Here is a 27,693-nt window from a genome sequence, read left to right as displayed (position 1 = left end):
CTTCCGGGTGCGCAGCAGGTACTTCCGCCACACTTGGGAGTGCTGGCAGAAGCTAACCGGGAGGCACCTGGATCACATCCAGGTGTGTATAAAAGGGGCCGTCTCCCTCCATTCTATGGCTGGAGTTAGGAGGAAGATAGAGAGAGTCTTGGAGGAGAGGAGTGGAGGCGGACCTGAGGAAGGCATAAATAAGGAAGGCCTGGACTTTGGGGCAGTACTGGGATTGTGTGTGTCACCTTTGTATATAGAAGTATGTATAATAAACATGTGTTGGGTGAACCATCGGTGTCCAGGCTGCTTTCCACAAAAAAAAAAATAGAGAGAGTAAATAAATAAATACATAAAGAAGTAAAAACTACTATAGAACAAAGGACAATTTATAGCCTTGCTAAAACATGGGGAAGGTTTGACTGTGTGAAAAGCTGTTTACCTTAATTTTCTAACTTTCCACATTCTACAGGATTATGAATTGCTGTTTAACGGTCATTTCTTATCTAAACCTATATAAAAAGCTTATTTGGAACTTTTTGCACATAACCACTGATGCCTATGTAGTTAATATAGAATATACACAGTACTCCCACACAATAAATCATATCCACCATCCTGAATAAAGAATAATTAGTGCCAAAAAAACATAAAAAAATGACAGCTGAAATGTGTATTTTCTCTCAAAGCTATTTACATTATGCAACAATGTATTTACAAAATAAATGTTCGAATTAAACGATATTAGCATATTTAAACTTTGATAGTGAAAGTATCATAACTGATCAAACAATAACTAACATACCTGAAATAATTTGAAGTACTCCGGCATCACAGAAGCAAATTTAGCAACAGTAAAGCTGAAAGCATCTTTGTTAATTTGTAAAGATTTGTGAATGGTTCTCCACAGAATAACAGTTACTTCCAAAAGTCCAGCTACACTGGCAGTGTCATGAACAGACAAAACTTCTTCCAAAACCTGATATATTCAAGATAAAAATATTTATTCTATAGATGTTAAAACGATCTTATTATAAAATCATAAATTGCATTACTAACAAATGAGCAATCAAAAAAGATTAATTCAAACACACTTGGTTACATGGACAGTACACAAAAATAAATGCTGAAAGAGTAAAGACTCATCAAATAAATAAATACAAAAAGTAAATAAATACTAAAAGTAATCAAAGAAGTTGGAACACCTGTGCAAATTATTTGCTTCAACTTGCAAGTCTTAATTTACTTTAATTGCTGCAGAACAGCTGTAGATATTAACTCCTTAGTTGCTCCCTAAAGAAGGCCCATTTGCAACATTCTGAATTTTCTTCCCCCCCCCCCCCCCAGTTTTTGCTAACCTAAAGTTTAAAGTTAAACCTCTGGCAATTTACTGCTTATCTTGTCACCATTTTAGGCCATTCATTGCATTTCAGCTGATTAAATGTGAAGAAAAACTGAGTTGTTCTTTTTGACTGGTAGTTTGAGTGTTTTATTATATTATATTATATTATATTATATTATATTATATTATATATATGTAGATATTTAGTTATTTATTTTAAATAGCTAATATTTTTGGTCCTTGCGACTCCCAAGACATTTGAACTGTCATGACACAATAAACAAAAAACAGGAAAACATGAAAATATTAGCAATAGATTAAGTAAGATGGAAAGGGGGGAAAAAGTGAGTGGACAAGCAAAAAAAAAGCAGAAAAACAGAAACATACACATTAACATCTCTTAATGTAATTAATTTTGTTTTCCTTTTTTCTTCAATTCAAAAAATTCATTCATTTTTTCTATATTTGTGTAATTTATCAATTCCTTTGTCTTTAACTGCTTCTCTCCCTCATTCTTATAATAATAATAATAATAATAATAATAATACATTTTATTTATATAGCGCCTTTCCCAAGCTCAAGGTGCTTCACGGAGTCTTAAAAAAATAAATAAAATATCTGTCATAGTTCGGTATGAAATAAAGCTGGCAGGAGTATATTCATGACTTTGGGCATATCATGTCTATACAGAACCTAAAACAGATTCTTTCTGATTATCTTATGTGTCCAACCAATGCTTAATATTATCATAGGTAGTTCTATTTAAACAATAGTGTTGCATAAAATCCTAAAAAAATCATGTTAAATCATTCTCATATAGACTTTCTCTCTTTTCTCTTTACTGCAGTGCAATAAACTTCCTTTGTTCTAAACCCTTACAGATTTAACATGTAAGGCCTCAAGTGAACTCCAACGTGAACTTACTGGAAAAGACAGAATACATTTTACATTACAATATTATACTCCATTGCGGCCATTCCTCTCTTTATGCATATACTGTATCTAAGCTTTTTTTTATTTCCTTCACAGGAAATAAAAGCCAATCCAACAATACTATCTCTTAAATCCTTTGATTTAAGCATATTCCACACAGTCACATTCAAAAATTCCAATTTTTTTCCATAGCTGCTTAACACAGGTAAGCCACAGCACTCCAGTCAAATCAATTCGATTTTATTGTTATCATTCTCATCATCACAGAGAGCTGCAATGTTTTGTATTTTTTAAAATGTGATATGCTGCATAATTTTCATAAAAAGATACAGTATAACAAAATGCACCATCATGCACATCCTGTACAATAGGTTTTCCTGCAGTCCCTCAGTGAAATCTCTACCCCTGGTTGCCCCTTACTTGATTTCTTCAGATAAGGGCGAGATTATATCCATGAGCGTTGTGGAGCTTTGAGTATTGTTTCTGTAACAACGCATCTTTAGGATTGGGATTGCCAAGATTGTCTTTAAACTAGCAATGTGGACATTATACTAACAGAACCACAAAACACCTCAAAAATGTCTGCATGTGATAGGAAATGAGTGTTGTGATTAAACAAACTGCTCAAAAAAATTAAAGGAAACTCAGAAAACACATCAGATCTCAATGGGGAAAAAAATCATGCTGGATATCTATACTGATATGGACTGGGTAATGTGTTAGGAACGAAAGGATGCCACATCGTTTGATGGAAATGAAAATTATCAACCTACAGAGGGCTGAATTCAAAGTCACCCCGAAAATCAAAGTGAAAAAATGATGCGGCAGGCTAGTCCATTTTGACGAAATTTCATTGCAGCAACTCCGAATCGTACTCAGTAGTTTAAGTATATGGCCCCCACGTGCTTGTGTACATGCCTGACAACGTCGGGGCATGCTCCTAATGAGACGACGGATGGCATCACTGAGCTCCTAGAGAGTCAGAGGTGCAACCTGGCAGTGTCAGATGGACTGAAACATAATGTCCCAGAGGTGTTCTATTGGATTTAGGTCAGGCGAGCATGGGGGTCAGTCAATGTTATCAATTCCTTCATCCTCCAGGAACTGACTGCATATTCTTGCCACATGAGGTAGGGCATTGTTGTGCATCAGGTGGAACTTAGGACCCACTGCACCTGCATAGGGTCTGACAATGGGTCCAAGGATTTCATCCCGATAACTAATGGCAGTCAAGGTGCTGTTGTCTAGCCTGTAGAGGTCTGTGTGTCCCTCCATGGATATGCCTCCCCAGACCATCACTGACCCACCACCAAACCGGTCATGCTGAACAATGTTACAGGAATCATAACGATCTCCACACTTCTCCAGACCCTTTCACTTCTGTCACATGTGCTCAGGGTGAACCTGCTCTCACCTGTGAAAAGCACAGGGCGCTAGTGGTGGACCTGCCAATGCTGGTATTCTATGGCAAATGCCAGTTGAGCTCCACGGTGCCAGGCAGTGAGCAAAGGGCCCACTAGAGGATGTCGGGCCCTCAGGCCACCATCATGAAGTCTTCTGATTGTTTGGTTAGAAACATTCACACCAGTGGCCTGCTGGAGGTCATTTTGTAGGGCTCTGGGAGTGCTCATGATATTCCTCCTCGCCCAAAGGAGCAGATACCGGCCCTGCTGATAAGTTAAGGACCTTCTACGGCCCTGTCCAGCTCTCCTAGAGTAACTGCCTGTCTCCTGGAATCTCCTTCATGCCCTTGAGATTGTGCTGGGAGACACAGCAAACCTTCTGGCAATGGCAGAGAAGTTGGACTACCTGTGCAACCTCTGTAGGGTCCAGGTATCGCCTCATGCAACCAATAGTGACACTGACCATAGCCAAATGCAAAACTAGTGAAAAAACATAGGAGGAGGGAAAAATGTCAGTGGCCTCCAACTGTTAAACCATTCCTGCTTTAGGGGTCGTCCCATTGTTGCCCCCATTAGTGCACCTGTTGTTAATTTCATTAACACCAAAGGAGCTGAAACTGATTAACAACCCTCTCTGCTACTTAACTGACCAGATCAATATCCCAGACATTTTACTGACTTGATGCTATACTCTGATTAAATAGTGTTCCTTTAATTTTTTTGAGCAGTATAGATAAATACGTAGAAGAAAGGTATGTGTATATTTTAGTAGAGAACTTTATTTTAATACTAAATGACAGGTAGACACATGCATGAATTTTGGTGGTAGGAAAACACCATCTATTTTGCAAAGCTCTTGAGCTTCACTGTGAATTCAAGTTGGTGTCAACTCCTTCACTCATCACTCTCAGCAGCATCTCATGGACTGTTTAATCTCAACATGCGTTTAAACAAACTAGACAAAAAGAAACCAATAAGGTATGTTGGACTAAAGGGCATGTTCTTAGATTTTATTAGAAAAAACTGTCAATGATTTGTGCAGATTAAATTTGTGTCAGCTGTATGATAACGAAAACTGGTGCAAACAAAACAATTAAGAAAAAACATAGAAAAAATGACTACATATTTAAAAAAAACAAAAAAATAAAATTACAATTCTCTGAAAGGAAAATTATTTTACTTACACTTGAATTTTCCTTGTTGCTTTCCAAAGCTTCATCTTGATCTTCTTTCATTGATTTCTGAATTAGTGTATTTAAGCATCGACGAATAGTCAGCATAAGTTTTGCTGAAATTAGTTTAATAAACAAATTACATGACTATACAATGAAGACAAAAAGACAAAATTATGTCTAAAAAATTGAAATGTTTATATACACAAGGATAAAACTGCTATTGTTACCATGTGCTCAATAAATTTTGACTTGAGGTAAAAAGTTATAAATATGGGGCAATAAAGTCCCTTTTTATTTCAGAGTATTTCTACCAAAATAAGCTTTAGCATTTGAGAGTACCATAATATTTTGCTCCATCGTCCCATTTTACGCAAAAATTTACACTATAGCAGTTAGCTGCTGGGTACTCCTTATTGATCAAGTAGTTCCTGTTGCTTTAGTCGTACACCATTAAAAAGGTTTCAATAAGTAGCACTGGATTTAGTTTTCCGTTTTCCAACATTAGGAATTAGTTCTCTCCCCAGTAATAAACAGTTTGGGTTCTGACAGAAAACAATAAGACATAACCATAACACAGAATATGAGTACAGTAGACCCACGCAAAGTTGCGGTTCAGTTGTTCACGGATTTTTTCCTTACAGCCTAACTAATAATTTGTTAGCGGAAACCACAAATATCCTCCACAATTTTTTATGGCTTTTTTCGTGGCAATACTGTACTGTAGAGAGAACAGGAAGCAACCATAGAGGAAAACATGGCTTGGGATGGTGAAAGTAGCCAATCCGAGAGCGTTATTAATTTTCCCTTGCTGCTGATTGACTGCTGCCCTGTGACGCATCTCCAGCTGAGTGTTCGTGTTTTCCGTTTTGTTCTTTTTAAAGCCGCAAGATGCTGCCGAAATGCCCTGCACCTTCTAAGGCTTCTAGTAATCAGCCTAAGTGCCAGAAGAAGTTTAAGACACTCCAGGAGAAGGATGAGCTACTGGATTTGCTCCAGGAACTAAAAAGTTATGCCACAGTAAAGCGCAATTATGGCATCAATGAAAGCAGCATACGCTACATAAAGAAGAACGAGACAGCAATCAGGAGTACCATCTCAGTAAGTTTCTGTGATAGTGCCAAAAAGGTAATGACCATAACAAATAAGAATATTGTCAGGATGGAATCTGCCTTGGCATTGTGGATCACCGACTGCAGTAAGAAGAACATCCCCTTGGACGGTAACACCATCCATGAGAAAGCATGGAAATTGTACCAGCAGTTCGCTAAAGGAATCGTTTAAGAAGTTACTGAAGTACCGCAACCACGACCATCAACAACACCGGAACCTGAAGATTTTCAAGCCAGTAAGGGATGGTTTGATCATTTTCAGAAACGATTCAATATTAAAAGTATTTCTCTACATGGAGAGGCAACATCTGCCAACAGAGAACTACCCCGAGACCTTTAGGAACATCATAGAAGAAGAGGCACCACCCGAGCAGCTGTAAATCCTCTGCATCATACTGCACAGCTAGTTCATCATCATCATCAATATCATTCATTATTAGTTAGTACCTGTACATTTTACTGTATTTTTTATTAAATTATTACGTATTTACCCTGCTTATAACAAAGAAAATGACAGCGCATACCAAAGAAAACGCGCTTGCATGAATTACAGTACATATAGCGGTAACATTGGTATTTTACATTCTAGCACTGTGGGAGACATAGCAGTACAGTACTGTACAGTATACGGGTTTACCTTTACATTCTTTTTTTTAGGTAATGTATTAAGCTGAGTTTGAAATGAAACTAAAGTGATTTGGGAGCATATTTAGGGTTTAATCTATAAAAATAGGAATTTATAGGCATTTTTTTTAACCACATCCAAAATTCGCTGTTTTTCACAATTCGCAGGTGCTCTAGGAACATAACCCCCGTAAATTTCGGGGGTGTACTGTACAGCAAAATCGACAATCTATCAAGACCTGTAGTATTCCAAAAAGCACACTTAGAAAGTAAGCCTCACTTGGTAACCGAGGCAGCTAAGTGTCATTGTCTTAGTGGAGTGTTTTGGATTGACAGTACATGAAATTCCGATTTAAAGAGAAACAAAACCTCAGAACAGCTCCTGGTTTTTATTTGTAGCATATCTAATGTTTCTGAATTCACATTTAAATTAATCTTATATATTCATTACAAAATGGTGAAACATTATAACTTGAACTATTCTTTGAAAGTAAAAAATACATTTCTGTCATTCATTACTGTACTACCTTTTTTTCAGCGACAGGATTTTTTGTCATATTTAATGTTGCTGAATTCTCAGTTAGACTGTTGTTTAAATTAATCAGATGTTTGGTTCACAGTGGCAAAACATTAAAAGTTATATGGTTTATTGAAATATTAATATTATTAATATACACATATTTACATACATACATACATACATACATACATATATACACATACATACATACATACGTATACATACATACATACATACGTACGTATATATACATATACAGGCAGTCCCCGGGTTACTTACAAGATAGGGACTGTAGGTTTGTACTTAAGTTGAATTTGTATGCAAGTCGGAACAGGTACATTATTTTAATAAATGCTATTGTTGACCGACTGCAACCAAGTGCTCTGCCAATGAATGATGAAGTTTCACCTGTCTCTGACCTTTTTATTATTTCTACTTTATTTTCAATGGTGATGGTTTTTCTCTTCTTTACTGTATCACCAACACTTGCATCAGATTTGTGTTTCAGTGACATTCTTGAAGGGTGAAGACAAAAGGTTAAGATGAGCTCTTCTGCAAGGCACTGTACACGTTATCACAGCAGGCAGGCATCCCTCGTCAGCACGTCTGGTGTACTGACAAGAGACAACTTCCTGCTATGTACGTAACAGTACAAGCAGGCTTGCTATTGAGAATGAATGGGAGTAGCGAGGGGCGGTTCACCACCCACCCACCACACAGTCACCTCCACTACAGTATGCAGCCTGCGTCCGCCCACCGAGAACGAACACGGTGCGGCCAAAGGCGTGTAGTGAATCGCCCAACACCGCCATACTATCACTTCCAGGACTTCTTGTTCTTCTTTACGCTGAAAATAGTTCTTAATGACTATGGCTGTATGTTTAGGGTCGTTGTCCTGCTGCAGAATAAATTTGGGGCCAATCATACGCCTCCCTGATGGTATTGCATGATGGATAAGTATCTGCGTGTATTTCTCAGCATTGTGAACACCATTAATCCTGACCAAATCTCCAACTCCATTTGCAGAAATGCAGCCCCAAACGTTCAAGGAACCTCCACCATGCTTCACTGTTGCCTGCAGACACTCATTATTGTACCGCTCTCCAGCCCTTCGACGAACAAACTGCCTTCTGCTACAGCCAAATATTTCAAATTTTGACTCATCAGTCCAGAGCACCAGCTGCCATCCGGACAGTAGATGGGTGTACCTGGATCCCACTGGTTTCTGCCAGTTCTGAGCTGATGGCACTGCTGGACACCTTCCGATTTCGAAGGGTAATAAGCTTGATGTGTCTTTCATCTGCTGCACTAAGTTTCCTTGGCCAACCACTGCGTCTACGATCCTCAACGTTGCCCGTTTCTTTGTGCTTCTTCAAAAGAGCTTGAACAGCACATCTTGAAACCCCAGTCTGCTTTGAAATCTTTGTCTGGGAGAGACCTTGCTGATGCAGTATAACTAATTACCTTGTGTCTTGTTGATGTGCTCAATCTTGCCATGACATGAAACTGTCTTCCACAACCTCACCTTGGTAGCAGAGTTTGGCTGTTCCTCACCCAGTTTTAAGCCTCCTACACAGCTGTTTCTGTTTCAGTTAGTTAATGACTGTGTTTCAACCTACGTGTGACATTGATGATCATTAGCACCTGTTTGGTATAATTGGTTGATCATACACCTGACTATAATCCTACAAAATACCTGACTTTGTGCAAGTGTACCTATAAAAATTGATGCTGGTTTGAAGGCAAAAGGTAGTAACACCAAATATTGATTTGATTTAGATTTTTCTTTTGTTCGCTCACTTTGCATTTTGTAAATTGATAACAATAAACAATGATTATTTATATTTCTGAAAGCATTCTTTGTTTACAGCATTTTTTCACACCTGCCTAAAACTTTTGCACAGTACTGTGTGTGTGTGTGTGTGTGTATATATATATATATATATATATATATATATATATATATATATATATATATATATATATATATATATATACACACACATATACACACACACACACACAGTGGAAGAGAAGGTCTGTGATACGGTTTGCATATTTGCAGCTGGAGATCCACAAAGGAAGAAAAAATGAATCACGTATCATAAAGTAGTTTTTATTCCTGAGCTTTCAACCCCTACCAGGGGTCTTCATCAGAGGATAATGCTTAGACTTACAAGAATCAAAGGCAATATATAGCAACACATATTATACATATTATATATATATATATATATATATATATAATATTTAATACATATATATAGATATAGATAGATATATATATATATCTCTCTCTATATAATATCTCTCTCTCTCTATATAATATCTCTCTCTCTCTCTCTATATATCTATCTATCTATCTATCTATATCTATATATATCTATATCTATATAATATCTATCTCTATATATATTACATCTATATCTATATCTACATCTATATCTATATATATATATAATATCTATATATACATCTATATCTACATCTATATATATATATAATATCTATATCTATCTATATCTATATATATCTATATCTATATATCTATATATATCTCTATCTATCTATCTAATATCTAGGGAGTGCAGTGGCGTGTGTATGCCTGATGAGCCCATAATGAGGGTGAAACACGTGTCGCGTACTCTTTGCATTTATTTGACAGTAAACTATTTCAACCATATATTATATATATATATATATATATATATATATATATATATATATATATATATATATATATATATATATATATATATATATATAATATGTATATATATATATTCATATTTTTGCCTGCGGTTATGTTTGCAGCGCTTAAGATTTGTGCACTGACACAGACCTTCATTTGAAAAGACAGCCCTTCACAAAAACTGAATTTTCTGTGCATGAAAAGTGACTCATACCCATACAATTGCTCGCAATTACTTAAACACATTAAACAAACGTTACTTTAGACCCTGCTCCCTGCCCCCTTGTCAAGGGCTCTACTATGTGCTTTTCTAGTCTGTGATTGCAAAGGACCTGAAGTCAGTGCTCACCTGTATTGTATGTAAGTAGAGGCACAGCAAATCTATTCACATTTCACAAAAGGATTTACTGAAAGTACTAATTGTTGCATTGTAATGTTCTTTAAGTATTCCCTCCTCATTATAATTATTTGGAACGTTCATTAACAGAAACTTCAAAATTCTGCTACTAAGTAAAAAAAAAAAAAAAAAAAACAAAGGTAGGTAGATCAAGTGTGCAGAGCAGCCCAGTTTAATAACCTTGTAGAGCGTAGAGAGGGTTAAACTAAACAAGATTTTTCCCCCCCATTACAGATGCACAAAAATATAACATGTAACCTTAATATTTTTTTCTCCTTTGTTTTAGGAATTACAGTATGTATCAAGCCAGCAGCATCAAAAAATCCACCCAAATAGGCTTTAATGACACTGAAAAATTCTCTTTAAAATGTTGATTTTAAAGCCATTATAATAATAAAATAAAAATCAAAAATACAGCAGTTATTTCCCATTAAGTTTAATGAGAAAGGAAATAAGCCTTTGTTTGCTATGATGAATGCTTACGGTTTTAATATAAATAAGCCACCAAATCACGGATCTTGGGTTTACAGGATCAGGAGCAAAGTGATACATTTTGGGTAATAGAGAAATGTTTAAAACCTGTTGTTAGTATGTCCGTTAACCAAAAGGCAGAGGATTGTGGTAGAAAAATTTGTCCACTTTATAAGTGATCATGCAAACTAACAAATAAAAAAACTATCAAAACGTATGGAAGTGATGTGAAATAACAAGTCTGGAGTAACAAGATACTGAAATTAGTGCAAGGTTTTAATATAAAAAAAAAAAAAAAAAAAAAAAAAATAAAATCTTAGAGTCGAATGTCAGTGTTTGCCTTTGAATAAGAATAATTTTAAAACAGATTATAATTCTATTTGAATAGTAATATTCATTGTGACAGCTCTAGTCCATATAGGCGTTCCTCTCAAATACACAAAATTATGTGCATGTATAATGAATTAAAGCGTTACTAATCCCGAAATCTGTATAGTGCTATTGTAAATGACTATTAGAAAGTTTAAATCTAACTCATATAGTTATAGTGTGGCTTCTATTAAAGCTGCAATATGGGATTAAATATAGGTGTTAGGGTGCGGAGGTAAGTGAAAAAGATGGCCGTCGTGTGTGTGTGACTTGTGAACAGCTGCCTTTGTGAAATTTTCGTTTAGTTGAAGTTATTGTGCATTAATAAAAATATGACAAAATTAAAACAGTTTCTTACCACGTAGCTATACGAGGGTGAGTCAAAAATCATCTGCACTCCGGTTATATTAAAATTTCTGTTGGCAGCACTCTCTTATTAGCACTTTCTGTATAAGGACTCTGTCTCCCCAATCACCACTATGCTATGTAACTGTGGTGCGAGAAACAATGGCTGCCCCTACTTTTGTTTTGCACAAAAGAAGAGCAATGTGCAGGGATTCGTTTTTTGTGGTCTGAGGGTGTGCCTGGTGCCGATATTTATCCAAGTCTGTGTGCACAGTACGGAGAAAGTGTTTTGTTGTGAAGAAGTGTGTATGAATGGATAGAAATGTTCAAGGAAGGTCGCACAAGTGTCAGCCATGAAGGAGGCGCTGCACGTCTGTCCACGTCCATGACTGACGACATCATTGGGCATGCATGTTAAATGATTCTGTTGAATAGACAAGTGACAGTAGATGATGTTGCAAATGATATGCAAACCAGCCATGGCTCTGCCTATGCAATAATCCACGATAGACTTGGGTTTCGAAAGAAGCCCTACGAGGAGAAAGATTCACATCTGACGAAGAGGTGTAGACAGCGGTGCATTCATGGCTCATAGATTAGCCTAAAACATTTTTAATGAAGGAATACGAAAGCTTGCTAACAGATGGACAAAGTGTATTGAAAGCAGGGAGATTATGTCAAAAAATGATGTATTTGTCTTTTCTGAAAGTTGATCAAAATAAATTCTACAGCCCCAGTGCGGATACTTTTTGGCTCACTCTTGTAGTAAGCATCCTAAAGAGCTTCTTAATTTTTACAGTATATCTCATACAGAATTGAATTCTGCAATGCTTTATGGTCAAGTTGCTCAAATCAAATCACTTCATATTCTATAGTTAACTCAAAGGCAAAATATAATATTACTGCTTAAATGTCTTCACTGCTGAGTGCAGTAAGTTAAGGGTCAATATTAGAATTTTCTCTCTGACATATAAAGTCACAAGAGGTTTTGCTCCACCAATTCAAAAAACATTTTACATTGTAATAGCAACATATGAACCACCTTAATATCTGCACTAGAAGCTATGATCAGAAAAACTAGGCTTACAAAATTCTTATAGGGAACAACAATGTTAACATTGCAAATTTTTTTTAAAATTCATCTTTAACAGTACAATTGGAAAATATAATAAGCTGCACTGAAAACAGAATCCAGGATAAAGTTTTTCAAACACAGTTGAAACAAACTGTCAAATCATTCAGTCGTTGCTAGTCTTCCATTGTTTAAAGAACATAAAGAAATAAATTAATGAATAATTGACCCAGCAAATGAAATAAACCAGACCTATATGGTGTTCTCTCTCTCTCTCTCTCTTTTATAAAATATCAATACTCTAATAGTAATAAAAATATAATAATTAAAATATTAGTGTTAAAAATGCTTGGAATTAATCCATTTTACTTTAAAAATGTAATTTATTTCCATTTAACAAAATTAAAAAAAAAAAAAAGTCTTGATTTGTTTGTTGCTATGTTAATACTGCATCATGTATAATTTCACAAAAAATAACACTGCAGTATTACAGACTGTTTATCATCAACATGTATAACTTCACCATGGTCTCATTAAGAATGCTTGTTTTTTGATTACAACCTGATGAAATCTTACCTATATTTGTGGGGGCCGTATAAAAATATGCATACTGATAGAACTTTCTTGCAGCCATTGGATTCATCTGAATTAGTGTAACACATCGCTCACACCAGACTACTTCAGATTCATTAACAGGGAAGAAGGAGTTAAAAAGAAGGTTCACAATTCGCTTGGAAACAGGTGGAGAGTCAATTTCAAGTCTGACCAAGAGGTGTTCCATTGAGCACACTTTCCAAAACTAAAGCAAAATAATTAAACACATAGTGAAATAATTTAAAATAAATGCTAATCTGAAAATTCTTTTTATTAAAGCATGATGGACTACCACATTTTTCATTTATCATAATGTACTTTGTTACATTTAGATCCTTAGAAAACTGGACAATAATTGAACAAACAATACAGAATCACACTTTGAAATGGTTACAACAGAATGAAGTAAAACAAACTTCATGTTTATTTTCATTGAGAGTAAGTTAGAACAGATGAGGACAATGATAATGACCACAAATATACTGATCAAAGATTTAAAATATTTAAATGGATGGTGTCTTCAAACAGTTATTGAAAGCTTCATCTATTTACTGTGCTGTTAATCCCATTATAAAGGAAAGATGTGAAGGCCAACAGAAGGTTGCATAATTCTGCCTAGTTTGTGGTGTTTTTTCTGCTTATTTACTACTTAGTTTATCTAAGGAGGAATTAAATTCAAATTAGCTTGTTTAGAAAATTGATAGAAGTACACAATGGTAAAGAAGGAAACCATTACCATTAAGACATACAGTGGAACCTGGGTTCACGAACGTCTCGGTACACGTACAAATCGGTTTACGACCAAAAAGTTGGCCAAACTTTTGCCTCGGTTCACGACCACACACTCGGTATACGAACAAGCCAGTTTGGTTTGTGCGCGCCAATGATTTCCGCACGTGTTGCATTGTTCTCGGTCAGACGTGCGTGCTTTCACTGTGAACTATTTGTGCTCTATTTCCCTTACAGTTCGTACACGCCGATTACTGTATTTAAGCACATGTTCAGCCTCTCCCTGTTCATTGTTCTCAGTAAGACGTGCGTGCTTTACCTGTGCACTCTTTGTGCTCTACAGCAGGGGTAGGCAACGTCGGTCCTGGAGTGCCACAGTATGTGCAGGTTTTTGTTCCAACCCAGTTCCTTAACGAGAACTCAATTATTGCTGATGAAGCACATATTGCTTAAGTGACATTTTAATGTTTCATTTTAGTGGTCTCGCTTGTTAAGGTTCTCCAACCTTAATTGCTTATTTCAATCTTAAACTGCTGCATTCAGTGTTTTAATTGCTCCTTATTAGCAATAAGATGTAAAAGACAAAGCAGCCAGCAGTTCTCCAGCTAGCTTTTTTCCAATTACATCTGTGTGTGTTCATCATGCACGGTTTGATTTAATAAAACACTTAATAGAAAAATGTGACAGACTGAAAATGATCTGTTTTAGGCTTCAAATCATTTGGATGATATCCTTGGAAAGGAAAAAAAATCTACGATATAAAAGCCTTACATTGCACAGACTAACAAGCCATAAAATTAAATAAGGTCTGAGATTGGCAATGATTGGTTTCTAATTAAGCAATTGGGTTGAATGAAAACCTGTAGCCACTGCAGCTCACCAGGACCGACATTGCCTACCCCTGTTTTACATCTTATTGCTAATAAGGAGCAATTAAAACACTGAATGCAGCAGTTTAAGATTGAAATAAGCAATTAAGGTTGGAGAACCTTAACAAGCGAGACCACTAAAATGAAGCATTACAATGTCACTTAAGCAATATGTGCTTCATCAGCAATAATTGAGTTCTCGTTAAGGAACTGGGTTGGAACAAAAACCTGCACATACTGTGGCACTCCAGGACCGACGTTGCCTACCCCTGCTCTACAGTATTTTGTGTGCTTTTGCAGTTAACCATGGCTTCTAAGCAAGTGAAGAGTGGTGAGAAGAAAGTTTTGCAGAAAATTGAAATCGAAGTAAAGAAAGAAATTTTTGACAAGTATGAGCGTGGCATTCGTGTTACTGATCTTGCTGCCGAATACAAGAAGTCAAAATCTACAATTTCGACTATTCTAAAGCAGAAAGAAACTATTAAAGCAGCTGATGTTGCAAAAGGAGTTAAAGCGTTAACATGGCAGAGGCCTCAAGTGCTGGAAGAGGTGGAAAAACTGTTGCTAGTGTGGCTGAATGAGAAGCAACTTGCAGGGGATAGCGTAAGCGAGGCGATGTTATGCGAGAAAGCCAGGCAGATTCATGGTGATTTGCTGCAAAACTATCCTTCTACGAGTAGCGAAAGTGAGGAATTTAAAGCCAGTAGAGGATGGTTTGAAAAGTTTCGCAAGAGAAGTGGCATTCATAGTGTGGTAAGGCACGGACAGGGTGCTAGTTTCGACACTGAAGCTGCGAAAGAATTTGTGAAAAATTTCACAAAATTAGTGGAGGACGAAGGCTACATCCCGCAACAAGTCTTCAGCTGCAACGAGACCGGATTGTTCTGGAAGAGGATGCTGAAGAGGACCTACATTACCCAGGAAGAGAAGGCTATGCCCGGCCATAAACCAATGAAGGACAGGTTAACCATTTTACTGTGTGCTAACACTAGTGGTGACATAAAAATCAAGCTGCTACTTGTTTACCAATTTGAGAACCCTCGTGCTTTCAAGCAGCACAATGTAAACAAAGCCAGACTGCCTGTGATGTGGAGGACAAACACGAAGGGGTGGGTCACAAGGGCTTTGTTTTTGAAATGGCTGCACAAGGCTTTCGCTCCCACCATGAAGCGATATCTCAAAGAGAATAACCTGCTTAAAAAATGCCTTCTTCTGATGGACAATGCATCGGCACACCCTCCAAATTTGGTTGACACGATATGGTCTGAAAAATTTTAATACGTAGGAAAAGGCAAGTCACATTAGACAGCTATTTCATGAAGTCTGATCCACCAGCTAAACAGCTAAAAACACCAGAAACCCAAGAAATCACAGAGAACAACAACAACAACATTTATTTATATAGCACATTTTCATACAAAAAGTAGCTCAAAGTGCTTTACATAATGAAGAAAAATAAAAGACAAAAATAAAAAGAGAAAACACCTGAAGGAGAACATCCCTCCATCGCGGAGCCGGACTCTTCCTCAAAACTGTAACCTCCTCTCCACTCAGTTTCTCCTCACTTCCTTCATGTCAGAACTCAACTCATGCAAGGCGAGTTTTCTTGGTGGTTTATGGTTAGTTTTTGTATTACGGATTTTTCAAATGTTCATTTTTCAGTTCGTAGCATGAATTGTTGCAATGTTACTTTTCTTGGTTGTTTATTAAATTTCTGATTTTTCAAATGTTCATTTTTTCCCTGTGCTTAAAACTCATTTAAAAAGAGTGTTTACAGCGATCGGGTTTTAAGGCTATTAGCGTGAACTCCTGCAATGTTACTTTCTTGGTTGCTTATGGTTGGCTTTTAAATAAAGTTCGGATTTGTTCAAATGTTCTTTTTATCCCTGTGCTTAAAACTCAAAAAAAAAAAAAAAAAAGTGTTTACAGCGATTGGGTCATAAGGCTACAGTATAGCGCAAACTCTTGCAATGTTAGTTTTCTCTGTTGTTCAAGTTTTTCTCTGTGTTATTCAATGTTTTTACATTTAGTTTACTATTATGCTGTGCGATCTACGGTTTAATTAACTATATTTGTGCTTATAAATTAGAAAAATATATATATTTACATACAGTTCGTATGGTCTGGAACGGATTAATTGTATTTACATACAATCCTATGGGGGAAATTGCTTCGGTTCACGACCAAATCGGTTTGCGGTTGAGTTTTGGAACGAATTATGGTCGTGAACTGAGGTTCCACTGTACATCTTTTCACTAACTTCAGTCACAAAACAATTCAAGCATGTTTTTGACACCGTTAATTCTTTTCCATTTTTCTTTTGTTGACTACAGTGAATTGGAGAAAAACAACATACAAACTAAGCATGTTGTGAAAGAAGATTGTGATTAATAATTAATAAAAAAAAGTCAGAAATTTTACAAGTCAGAACATAGAGCCTGTTTCAAACCGATTTGCTCATTTTTTCACATCTGGAAAGAACAAGAAATTGATGCATATTTTAAAAAATAAAAGACATGTATCTTCTACCACTTTAGTTAAAAAATACATTTAAATTCACTTACTAACAGTATGTTGATCAATTCCTGTCCATTTCCTCAACTTTTTAGTATTAGAGAACTGTTTTATCTTGCATTTAATGAAATATCCTATCAAAGTTATTTCAGGGCTACCAGCACCAAACCATAATTATTCTTCATTTGTTCATTTGTACATTAACAAAAGCAATCCAATGTCTGCAAGTACTTAGATAAAGATGCTTACCTTAGCCGCTTTGACAGCTTTGATTTTTTGCAAAAGATCCACAAAAGCCACTCTGACTTTCTCTGAATGATCATGCAAGCTGTTTTTAAGAACTGGTAATAGCTGTTCAAGAAGAGGGTGGCTTAGTTTGTTGTCCAAAATTACTGTCATGCACTGAAGGGGAAAAAAAAACACCTTTACTGTGTTAATAAAATAAATTCAAGTTAAAATCCTTCATCAATCACATTGAAATCACTCTAAATGTACCCAAGGCAAGATTTAGCTTGCGAAGTGTGATTTAGCACCAGCATCCCTAAGCTGTATGATTTGGAAAGGCACGAAATTAACATCATTTTGGACAAAAACAGTCTCTCCTAATTCACTAACATACATGCAATATTCTTTATATCCCCAGAGGGATAATTTGTCATAATATCCTATACAACACAAAAACCTTACTTTGCTTAACTGGAAGAATCTGAATCCACCTTTTATAAGTGAGTGGTAAGGTGATATTAGGCATGCTGGGCTTGTGGTTAAATCCCTTATCCTATAATTTTTTTTATTTTCCATCCATCCATCCATTATCCAACCCGCTGAATCCGAACACAGGGTCACGGGGGTCTGCTGGAGCCAATCCCAGCCAACACAGGGCACAAGGCAGGGAACCAATCCTGGGCAGGGTGCCAACCCACCGCAGGACACACACAAACACACCCACACACCAAGCACACACTAGGGCCAATTTATATAATAATTATATAAAATAAATAGCTATGCATTTTTTTCTGCTCACGTTTTTCTCTTTGTTTCTTTTCTCTTGGATAGGATTTAAATCTTGTTTTGTTATTTTTGTTTCTTTGCATTTTTAATTTCTGTTCGTTTTCTCTGGATTGATTTTAACGTATATTGTTGTTTGTGTTATATTGAATATCTGAATTTCCCCTTGGGATTAATAAAGTATCTATCTATCTATCTATTATTACTGAACGAGTACTATGCTGTTGTAATGCTTTGCTTTCTGTGTATATTAGTACAATTATGGGAGATGCTACAAATATCTAAATAAATACACACATCTCTCTATTATAAAAAAAAAAAAATCCTTGAGAAAGACTAGGGATACGAGATGACACTTAAAAGACCTGCGAGACGAAGCGTCTTGCGGGGACGTAGAACATGAGATTCTTGTAAGACACGCCCCTACTTGCAGCCAATATCAAATAAGACCCGGGCAGCAAAGCACTCAGTCGTGTCGAGGCTTTGGGCACACACAGATCCAGGGCTCTCAGTGCATATAAAGCGTATAAGGACAATGCGTTATAGATAAAACGTCGATGACTAAGTGAAGAAGTATACACATATATTATATTATATATATATATATATATATATATATATATATATATATATATATATATATATATATACACACACACATATATACACACACACACACACACACACACACAGGTGCTGGTCATAAAATTAGAATATCATGACAAAGTTGATTTATTTCAGTAATTCCATTCAAAAAGTGAAACTTGTATATTAGATACATTGATTACACACAGACTGATGTACTTCAAATGTTTATTTCTTTTAATGTTGATGATTATAACTGACAACTAATGAAAGTCCTGGCCGGGTAAAGACGCTGCCATCCCTCACATATTTTATATGTGTATACAGATATACACATATATGTGTATATCTGTATACACATATAAAATATGTGAGGGATGGCAGCGTCTTTACCCGGCCAGGACGCCTCATTAAAAGGAAGGACATGGGGAGATGGCTTTTGAAGGGTGCCATCTCCCTTGAACAACTACTTGGCAGCCCCCCTGGGTTGCAACGGTCCCAAGGATTCCCATAGAGCTGTATGGGAATTGGTATTTGGCGGCTCAGCCCTGATGGGTTCTGTTCTGTGGATAATCCACCTGGAGCTATAGAAGCTGCAGAGCCCTACTTTGGGTTTTCACCACACCTGACAGTGATTCCACACCTCGCTAATGAACCACCTGAAGCACTCAAAGATGCACCATAAAGGGAGGGAGGGAGAGGACAACACTTGCCGGAGGAGGAGTAGAGGCAGAAAGGACAGAGTGAGAAAGAGAAAAGAAGAAGAAAAGACCAACTGCTGTATTGGGCTCATGGACTGTTTCTTGGTAAGGTGGTGTGGGAAATGAGTAAAAAGTGTTTTTCACACAGTATAACTGTAGATGCTGGCATGCGCAATGTTTTTTTTTTTTTTTTGCCCTGATGGTTAATAGGGAGTGGCAGTTAATTGAGTGATGGATATTTAAGTTTTTACTGTAAATATATAATACTGGATTAAAATAGGAGTTTTCTAACTTTACCCGGGTAATCTCTTTGGATAATGCAACCTTTACCCAAGTAAGATGGGTTCTCCAATTTCTGGCTTTACCCGTAACATACACACACACACAGAAACTCTTACGATTTTCTTTTATGTGTAGCTCTTAAGTAGTCTTACGGCCTGCAAGAATTAAGAAAAGAGAAAGTGACGGCGCAGGATAGCTGCTAGCTTCTAACAACAGACCTAAAAAATTCTGTTGGTTGAGAATCTCTGGTACCAAGAATGGAAAACGCTTTGAACATGCACTTTTTCAGGCAGAAAACCAATTACTACTGTGACTGATAAAAATGTACACTAAGAGCAATGAAAAGGTCTATTGTATCTCACAATTCAGTACTCTGTGATTGTATTCAACTTTTATTAAAATGTGCAGTGTTAAAGTATTAGGTTGGAAATGGGATAAGTTGATTGGCACAAACACCTCATGTGAAAATGAGGTTGATCAGAATATCTTGAATATTTTAAAGCATTTAGTACTGAAAATGAAATAGCTTTAAAAATGACAGAAAATCAAATATATTTAAACAGTGAAAAATAATGATATGCCAGTACACAGTAAGTTGTATTTTGGTACAGATATTTACCTTTCTAGTAGAAAAAAAAATCAACATTTAAAGCCATAAGTTTTGTGCTCTGAAAAGTGGAATGAAATTAAATAAAAAATTAGGGATGCACCGATATGGGAATTTTGGGCCGATGCCGATATCCGATAATGTCTATGTACTTATCTGCCGATGCCGATATACATATTTATAAGATACAGAGAAAAATGAGACTTGATCTGATTGGACAAGAATTACAGACAAAGTGAACATTTATTTTTAAAACAATTTTGCACACCACATTCAATCATTAAAAACAAGATTATATCTGCCACATTTGGCTGGCTACCTGATGGTTATATGGGAAACAGTTTTGCAGGTTGATGCTTTAAATAACACTTTTCTCTCTCTTTTTGATGGAACAAATACAACAAATTCAACAATAATCCAAAAAAATTAAAACTGAAAAAAAAATGGTAAAATGTACAATGATAATGAAATAAGCAATACCACTTAAGAATAACATTTACAGATTATTTACAATCATTAAAATGGCTTCTGCTCAACCACATTTGGCTGGCTATCCGATCCTTTGTGTTTTACAGTCTCCAGTATTAAATACTACATAATACTTTTTTTCTTTCTTTTTGATGGAATAAATGTAACCCATCTATAATTAAAAAAAAAAAAAACAGAAAAGGGTACAACAGTAAAGAAATAAATAACTTTTTGTCTGGAGGCTCATCATTCTTTTCTATTTTTTTAAGCATGATGGGGAGGTTTTTCTTAACGAACAAGAGCATCTCTGCCTTGTCACAGGAAATTCTGTTTCTCTTTTCGTTGATCACATTAGAAGCCAAACTGAATAATCTCTCGCTGTCCATGCTAGTACATGGGGCCGAAAGGAACTTGCATGCTACTTTGGAAATGGTAGGAAACCGACTCCAGTTGTTATTCCAGTGGATTTTCATTCCTCGGGATTGGTGCTTCAGAAAGAAATCCCTGCACCTCCCGAGTAGCATGCATACATATACAGCATTATTCTGTGTCATCTTTCATATCTAAAAGATAGATCTGTATTTTGGCTTTTACCAGGGCTGTCAGATTAAGATTAGAATCCTTATAATAAAAATAAGTATATGGCATTTGAACTGAATGCATGTCTGTATTGTATTTGCTGTTTTTTGAAATATTTTATTATTAATATTTTTGCTTTTCACTGTAGATCATGGTCTGCTTACAAGTTGCTCATTATTGCTTAAGGGACTCGGGTGAAAACAGTGGCTTCCATGAATGTGATTGGCTCTCCCACAAAAAGCAACGCAAAGAGAAATAAGATACGCATCGCACTGGCACTTTCTAACAACAATGTTCAAAAGAAAAACAAACAAATTTATCAGAGATTGCTCAAACAAACTAAATGCACTCATTTTTTTCTTTTTTTCCCCTAGAGGCTAGAGGACCTTATATCACTGTGTCTATTTTTTACAGTAAATAAACTGAAGCATTGTGACCCTTTACGTGTTTTACAAATGAAACAAGTGTATTAAATGTTACTTTGTGGTGGTCTTTTAAGTATTTTGTGTGTTATAATCAATTATTTAGCAGACAGCATTTTTCAAAGTAAACTCATTTTACATTTTTTTTTTTTTTAAGTGTTTATTTATGAAACTATTTAGTTAACATGCAACAAACAAAAATGTGAAGCAAAGAAGCATAGGCTATAGTTGCCTCAGTCACTTGATGAAAACTAGCGATCTTTAAAATGTGTGTGTTTAACACAGAAGATGCAAACCGTTTAACTAATGACTAATAACAATATGGATTAACAATTCAGAAACATGTATAGGCTGATCCTAAAAGGTTAAGTGCAAAAACAGATCTGTAAAATCCCACAACAGTGTCCAGCACGTCTTAAGTTACATGAAGCCAAAGTTAGTGCGAGATAAAACCAACTGCTCTTTTACATTCAATTGCCGTTTTTCTTTCTTGCCAAGATTTTTTATACATTTGAATTATGTTAGAATAGTGTCGATCCAACAGCCCATGTTATTTACTTAAAACAATGTTGTAAAGATCTCCACAGAGCTTTTATTTTTTTAATTCACCTCTGTTGTCATCTGGCTGTTTTCCTGAGGCATCAATGTGTTCTCTTCAAGGATTTCGTTGTACATTTCGAAGAGAGTGCATGCCGCCTCGTCATTTATCTTGGTCCTTTTCTGTTGTGGACAATCTGTGATTCACTCGTTTACATTTCGTTCAATGCAAGTTCCATCTGAGCTTCCAACATTTTGAGTGCCAGTGATTTTACATCTGCATTGAAATAGCGGTCTTTGCATCTTGGGTTTACAATAGTGGCAACACAGTACACGGGTTCTGTGTAAATCTCAATGAAACGATTGTTTACAGCATCCAAGAGAGAGCTTTTACTGGTTTTGACTCCAAAGTCAGTATGAGCGATTTTAGTCAACAGTCGTTTTAAAGCATTAACTAAGGGAATAACATTAGAAGCCAAGGCTTCAGACTGGCAAATTTCTTTTGTCAGTTGTTCAAATGGAGCAAGGAGTGTGATTATGTTCTCGATGAAACCCCACTGCTTAGGTGTTAGAGTTGCAGGTAACTCAAAATCGGAGGTATAAGCCCAAAGGACTCTTTTCTGCTCCAGCAAGCTTTGCAGCATATAAGAATGTGCTGTTCCATCTAGTCGAAACGTCTTGTTGAAGCATTTTCGACTGCATACCAAGTTCAGTTTGTATAGTTTTGAGACGCGAGTTGGCTAACAGTGAATGCTTAAAGTGACCGACTATTTTTTTGCCGATCGCTATTGTATCCGAGATGCTGTGCTGGGATAGTACGCTGTCGTTCACGGCATGCTGTAAAGTATGAGCCATACATGCCAAACTTGGGATCCCGCATTCCTCCATAGCCTTTGTAACATTGCATGTGTTGTCTTGTAGTACTACATGAACATCCTCTTTGGGTATTTTTGCATGTTTCAAACATTCTTTTAAATGCCACTGTGAGTGCAGCACCCGTGTGTGATCAAGATTGCTTTCTGCAATTCAAACTTGCAGTCGATCCACTGAGCAGTTAAACTAAGCATACTAATAGCACTTGTATCAGATGATCATATATCAGTGGTAATGATTATGGCTGTGACATCTTCAGCAAGGAGTTTGTGCACATAACGTTCCACAATCTTATGTAACTCTGGAAGCGCTATGTCAGAAAAATAACATTGACTGGGTATCTGGTAACGGGGCTTGAGATGCTCAAGCAGCCTTCGAAATCCCGTATCTTCTACAACAGAAAATGGCTGATCGTCCAGAACAATAAATTCCATCACTTTTCCAGTAATTGTTTGAGCTTTAGGGTTATCTTTATCAAATTTCTTTTATTTTTCAAGTAATTGATCAACACGTTGAGCAACTGCAGTTTTTGATTTTCTGCGCGGTGGCGCAGGATTCTCCTCTTTCGCTCTGAGGAATTCTGTATATTTGTCAGGATGGCGTGTCTTCAAGTGTGCAATTAAGTTGGTGGTATTGAAATTTCCCACTTTGGTCCCTCTGCGCAAAACAGTAGTGGAACAAGTGTTGCAAATGGCATATTTTATATCACTCTCACTCACTTTGAAAAACTTCCACACTGCAGACATTTTTGCACAGTAGCCCAGCGGCGCCTAAACTTCTGGCACATCCAGAACACAGTGAATGCGTCATCAATATCGGTTCGAATTATCGGTTAAATTTAGTCATCGGTCCGATGTCAATAAAATTATTTTAACCCATTATCTGTCAATCTATACTAATAAAAGGCAAAGCCCTCACTCACTCATCACTAATTCTCCAACTTCCCATGTAGGTAGAAGGCTGAAATTTGGCAGGCTCATTCCTTACAGCTTACTTACAAAAGTTAGGCAGGTTTCATTTCGAAATTCAAAGCGTAACGGTCATAACTGGAACCTCTTTTTTGTCCATATACTGTAATGGAGGAGGCGGAGTCGCATATCGCGTCATCACGCCTCCTACGTAATCACGTGAAACGCCTTGGGGCCGATCTGGAAGAAGGTAGCGCAGCGCCTTGATTTAAACGATTCCATGTCTTGGTGGGTTTAATACTGTGTAAGCATACATATTAACACATGTGCAATTAAACGTGTGCATTTACTGGGTGATTTCTCAGGCTTAAAAGCTCGCCTTTTATTAAAAAAGTAAATGCAAACTGTTTTCATTATTAAGGGCACAAACCACGTTGGATTTTGTAATGATAGTTGATTAGTAAGGTCTATTAAGGGATACTTACAGAATGATTAGTAATGCCTGTGAATGCCGATGCAAGTAGGAGAATGGGCGTGAACTACAGAACGAGTAGTAACATGTACAGTAAATGTCTCTAAAGTCTGTCTATTAAAAAGATATTATATCTTTCAATCCTGTGTATTGATTAAACTACGAACCTAACAAGATCACTACATGGTGTCAGAAGTGGCGGATTGGAAGAGGAATGTGAATAAGAGGTTCAGCTTTTGAACGAGTCTCGTGTCTGTGAGTAACCCGAAAACGTGGTCAGAAAGCGCTAAGACGTTCTAGCAAAAGAGAAAAAAAAATATGGAAGGATTACAGCCCCCACCAAATCTCCAGTTAAAGCGAAATGTAACTGAAAATTGGAAAAGATTTAAACAGAGATTCGAGTTGTATCTTGCTGCGATTGAAGCAGATAGGAAAAGTGAAAAAATGAAAGCGTCTATGCTTCTACATGTAATTGGCGAAGAGGCTCTAGAGGTGTATAACAATTTTCAGTTTGAAGAAGATGGAGACAATATGAAATTGAACAAAATAGTTGAAAAATTCGAAGCGTATTGCAACCCAAAGCGCAATGTGATGTTTGAGCGGCACAAGTTTTTTACATGTTTCCAGAAAATTGGCGAAACAATAGACCAGTATGTGACGGAACTGCGTAATAGGAGCTGTTCTAAGAAGAAACTGTCGAGACATCAAAGGACCAATAACCTCTAATCAGAACACTAACACCAGCGAAACAAATATTAACGAGAAAACAAGTATAAATCAGGAAAGAACATCTCAACTGCAAACACAATTAACTAGAAGATCAAAACGTCAAGTAAAACCACCAGAACGACTCATTGAGACATGTTGAGGATTAAAGGAACATTTTCAACTAAGAAATGCTGAATTCCTTTAACAGTTGTGCTTTTTATACATAGTTTGAATGCTGGATGTATGCCTGAAATGTTCTGGATAGTTCAGTTGTTTGAAGTGATAAAGTTTATCAAAGTAGCATTTGAAATGTATAACATTACTAAGCTTATAAGTACTGCCTTACTTCTCTTTAAGAAAGGAAGATGTAATGATACTTGATTTAAACGATTCCATGTCTCAGTGGGTTTGCGTAGCTTATTGTCAATATCATTACACCTCTTTTTAAGACTTACTGACTGAAACGGGCTTTCACAGGATACACCCTCCACAAGTTAAGGAAGTAAAAATAAAGGTATATATTTCTGTTTTATTTAAACCTTTTAAGTTCGTATGCATAGCCCCATTTGGCTGTTTCAGGTTTTTTTTTTTCCTTTCTTCAGTAATATTTAATCTCCTTAAAGAAAAACAACATATGCATTTTACTTTTTTTGTATCTCTTTAGTAATATTTTAGTGTAAAAGGATAACCAGTATTTAACCCTTTTATGTTACTTTATAAAGTTCTTTTACACAATGTTGAAAAATTAATAAGAAAGCTACATATTTTGGCAGCTGCTGCTTTAATTTTCAATGAAATGAAAAAAGCTCTCCAAGAGAAAACCTCAATAAAGAAGAAACAGTTTGCACTATCTAAAAAGGAGAAACCCTCATTTATAAAGGTTTGCTGCAGATGACTTAACTGAAAATCAATGAATAGTTCCTATGTGTATAATACATATTTATCTATTTGACTTATGCCTTTATTCCAGCAACTTGCAACATCTGGAGGTACAATTTGTTACATTACTTTTGTTTTTTGCAGCACAGGCAGGTGAAGTGACTTCCTCAGGGTCACACAGTGGTGTCAGTACCAGGATTTGAACTGACAAGCTCCGGGTTTGCTGAAATATTACTGAAGAAAGAAAAAAAACGAAAACGGGCAAATGGGGCTATGCATACAAATGTCCATCCATCCATTATCCAACCCGCTATATCCTAAATACAGGAGCAAATCCCTGCCAACACAGGGCACAAGGCAGGAAACAAACCCCGGGCAAGGTGCCAGCCCACCGCAGGGCGCACACAACCACACACCAGGGACAATTTAGAATCGCCAATGCACCTAACATGCATGTCTTTGGACTGTGGAGGAAACCGGAGTACCCGGAGGAAACCCAGACAGACACGGGGAGAACATTCAAACTCCATGCAGGGAAGCGAACCCGGGTCTCCTAACTGGCACTTTTCACTGTGCCACCATGCCGCCCGCATACAAACTTAAAAGGTTTAAATAAAACAGAAATATATACCTTTATTTTTACTTCCTTAACTTGTGGAGGGTGTATCCTGTAGCAAAGCCCTAACTTTTTTCATGAAAGCCCCTTTCAGTCAATAAGCCTTAAAAACAGGTGTAAAGCTAAACTTGCAGCACCACTATTCAATTACACTTGCCTAACGCCTCTCCTAAGGGGACATACTGTAGGATCTAGGCATCAGTCAAAGCACCAATCACAGGCCCGATTAGAAAGCGGGAAGCTGTGATTTGTTGTCTCCCTCCCATGTAACAATCACGGCCCGTGTTACAACGCACTATAATATATATATTATATATGTGTGTGTATACCCATCCTCGAACCGCCACCTTACCGTGGTGGAGGGGTTTGCGTGTCCCAGTGATCCTAGGAGCTCTGTTGTCCGGGGCTTTATGCCCCTGGTAGGGCCACCCAAGGCAAACTGGTCCTAGGTGAGGGATGAGACAAAGAGCGGTTATACAAACCTCCTATGACGAATAAAAAATTTGGATGGTGTTTTCCCTCGCCCGGACACGGGTCACCGGGGCCCCCCTCTGGAGCCAGGCCTGGAGGTGGGGCTCGATGGCGAGCGCCTGGTGGCCGGGCTTGCACCCATGGGGCTCGGCCAGGCACAGCCCGAATAGGCAACGTGGGTCCCCCTTCCCATGGGCTCACCACCTATGGGAGGGGCCAAGGAGGTCGGGTGCATTGTGAGTTGGGTGGTGGCCGAAGGCGGGGACCTTGGCGGTCCGATCCTCGGCTACAGAAGCTGGTTCTTGGGACGTGGAATGTCACTTCTCTGAAGGGGAAGTAGCCTGAGCTTGTGCGTGAGGTTGAGAGGTTCCGGCTAGATATAGTCGGGCTCACCTCGACGCACAGCTTGGACTCTGGAACCAATCTCCTTG

General features: G+C 37.1%; 1 protein-coding gene across 1 annotated transcript in view; it reads right to left on the bottom strand.

Annotated features, from left to right (window-relative positions):
• Positions 1-27,693, bottom strand: part of ncapg2 (non-SMC condensin II complex, subunit G2) — an 86,012-nt gene that overhangs the window by 35,547 nt on the left and 22,772 nt on the right. Inside the window, exons 13-16 of the mRNA XM_028804138.2 lie at positions 17,396-17,548; positions 13,017-13,239; positions 4,851-4,954; positions 794-967 (exon numbers count right to left, since the gene is read on the bottom strand). Of these exons, the coding sequence (XP_028659971.1) occupies positions 794-967; positions 4,851-4,954; positions 13,017-13,239; positions 17,396-17,548 (654 nt within the window). The remainder of the gene's footprint in view (positions 1-793; positions 968-4,850; positions 4,955-13,016; positions 13,240-17,395; positions 17,549-27,693) is intronic.

The sequence above is a fragment of the Erpetoichthys calabaricus genome, chromosome 6 (assembly GCF_900747795.2).
Source record: "Erpetoichthys calabaricus chromosome 6, fErpCal1.3, whole genome shotgun sequence".
Taxonomy (NCBI): Eukaryota; Metazoa; Chordata; class Cladistia; order Polypteriformes; family Polypteridae; genus Erpetoichthys; species Erpetoichthys calabaricus.
Note: the sequence above shows the minus strand (reverse complement) of the source record. Positions and strands in the feature narration are given on the sequence as shown.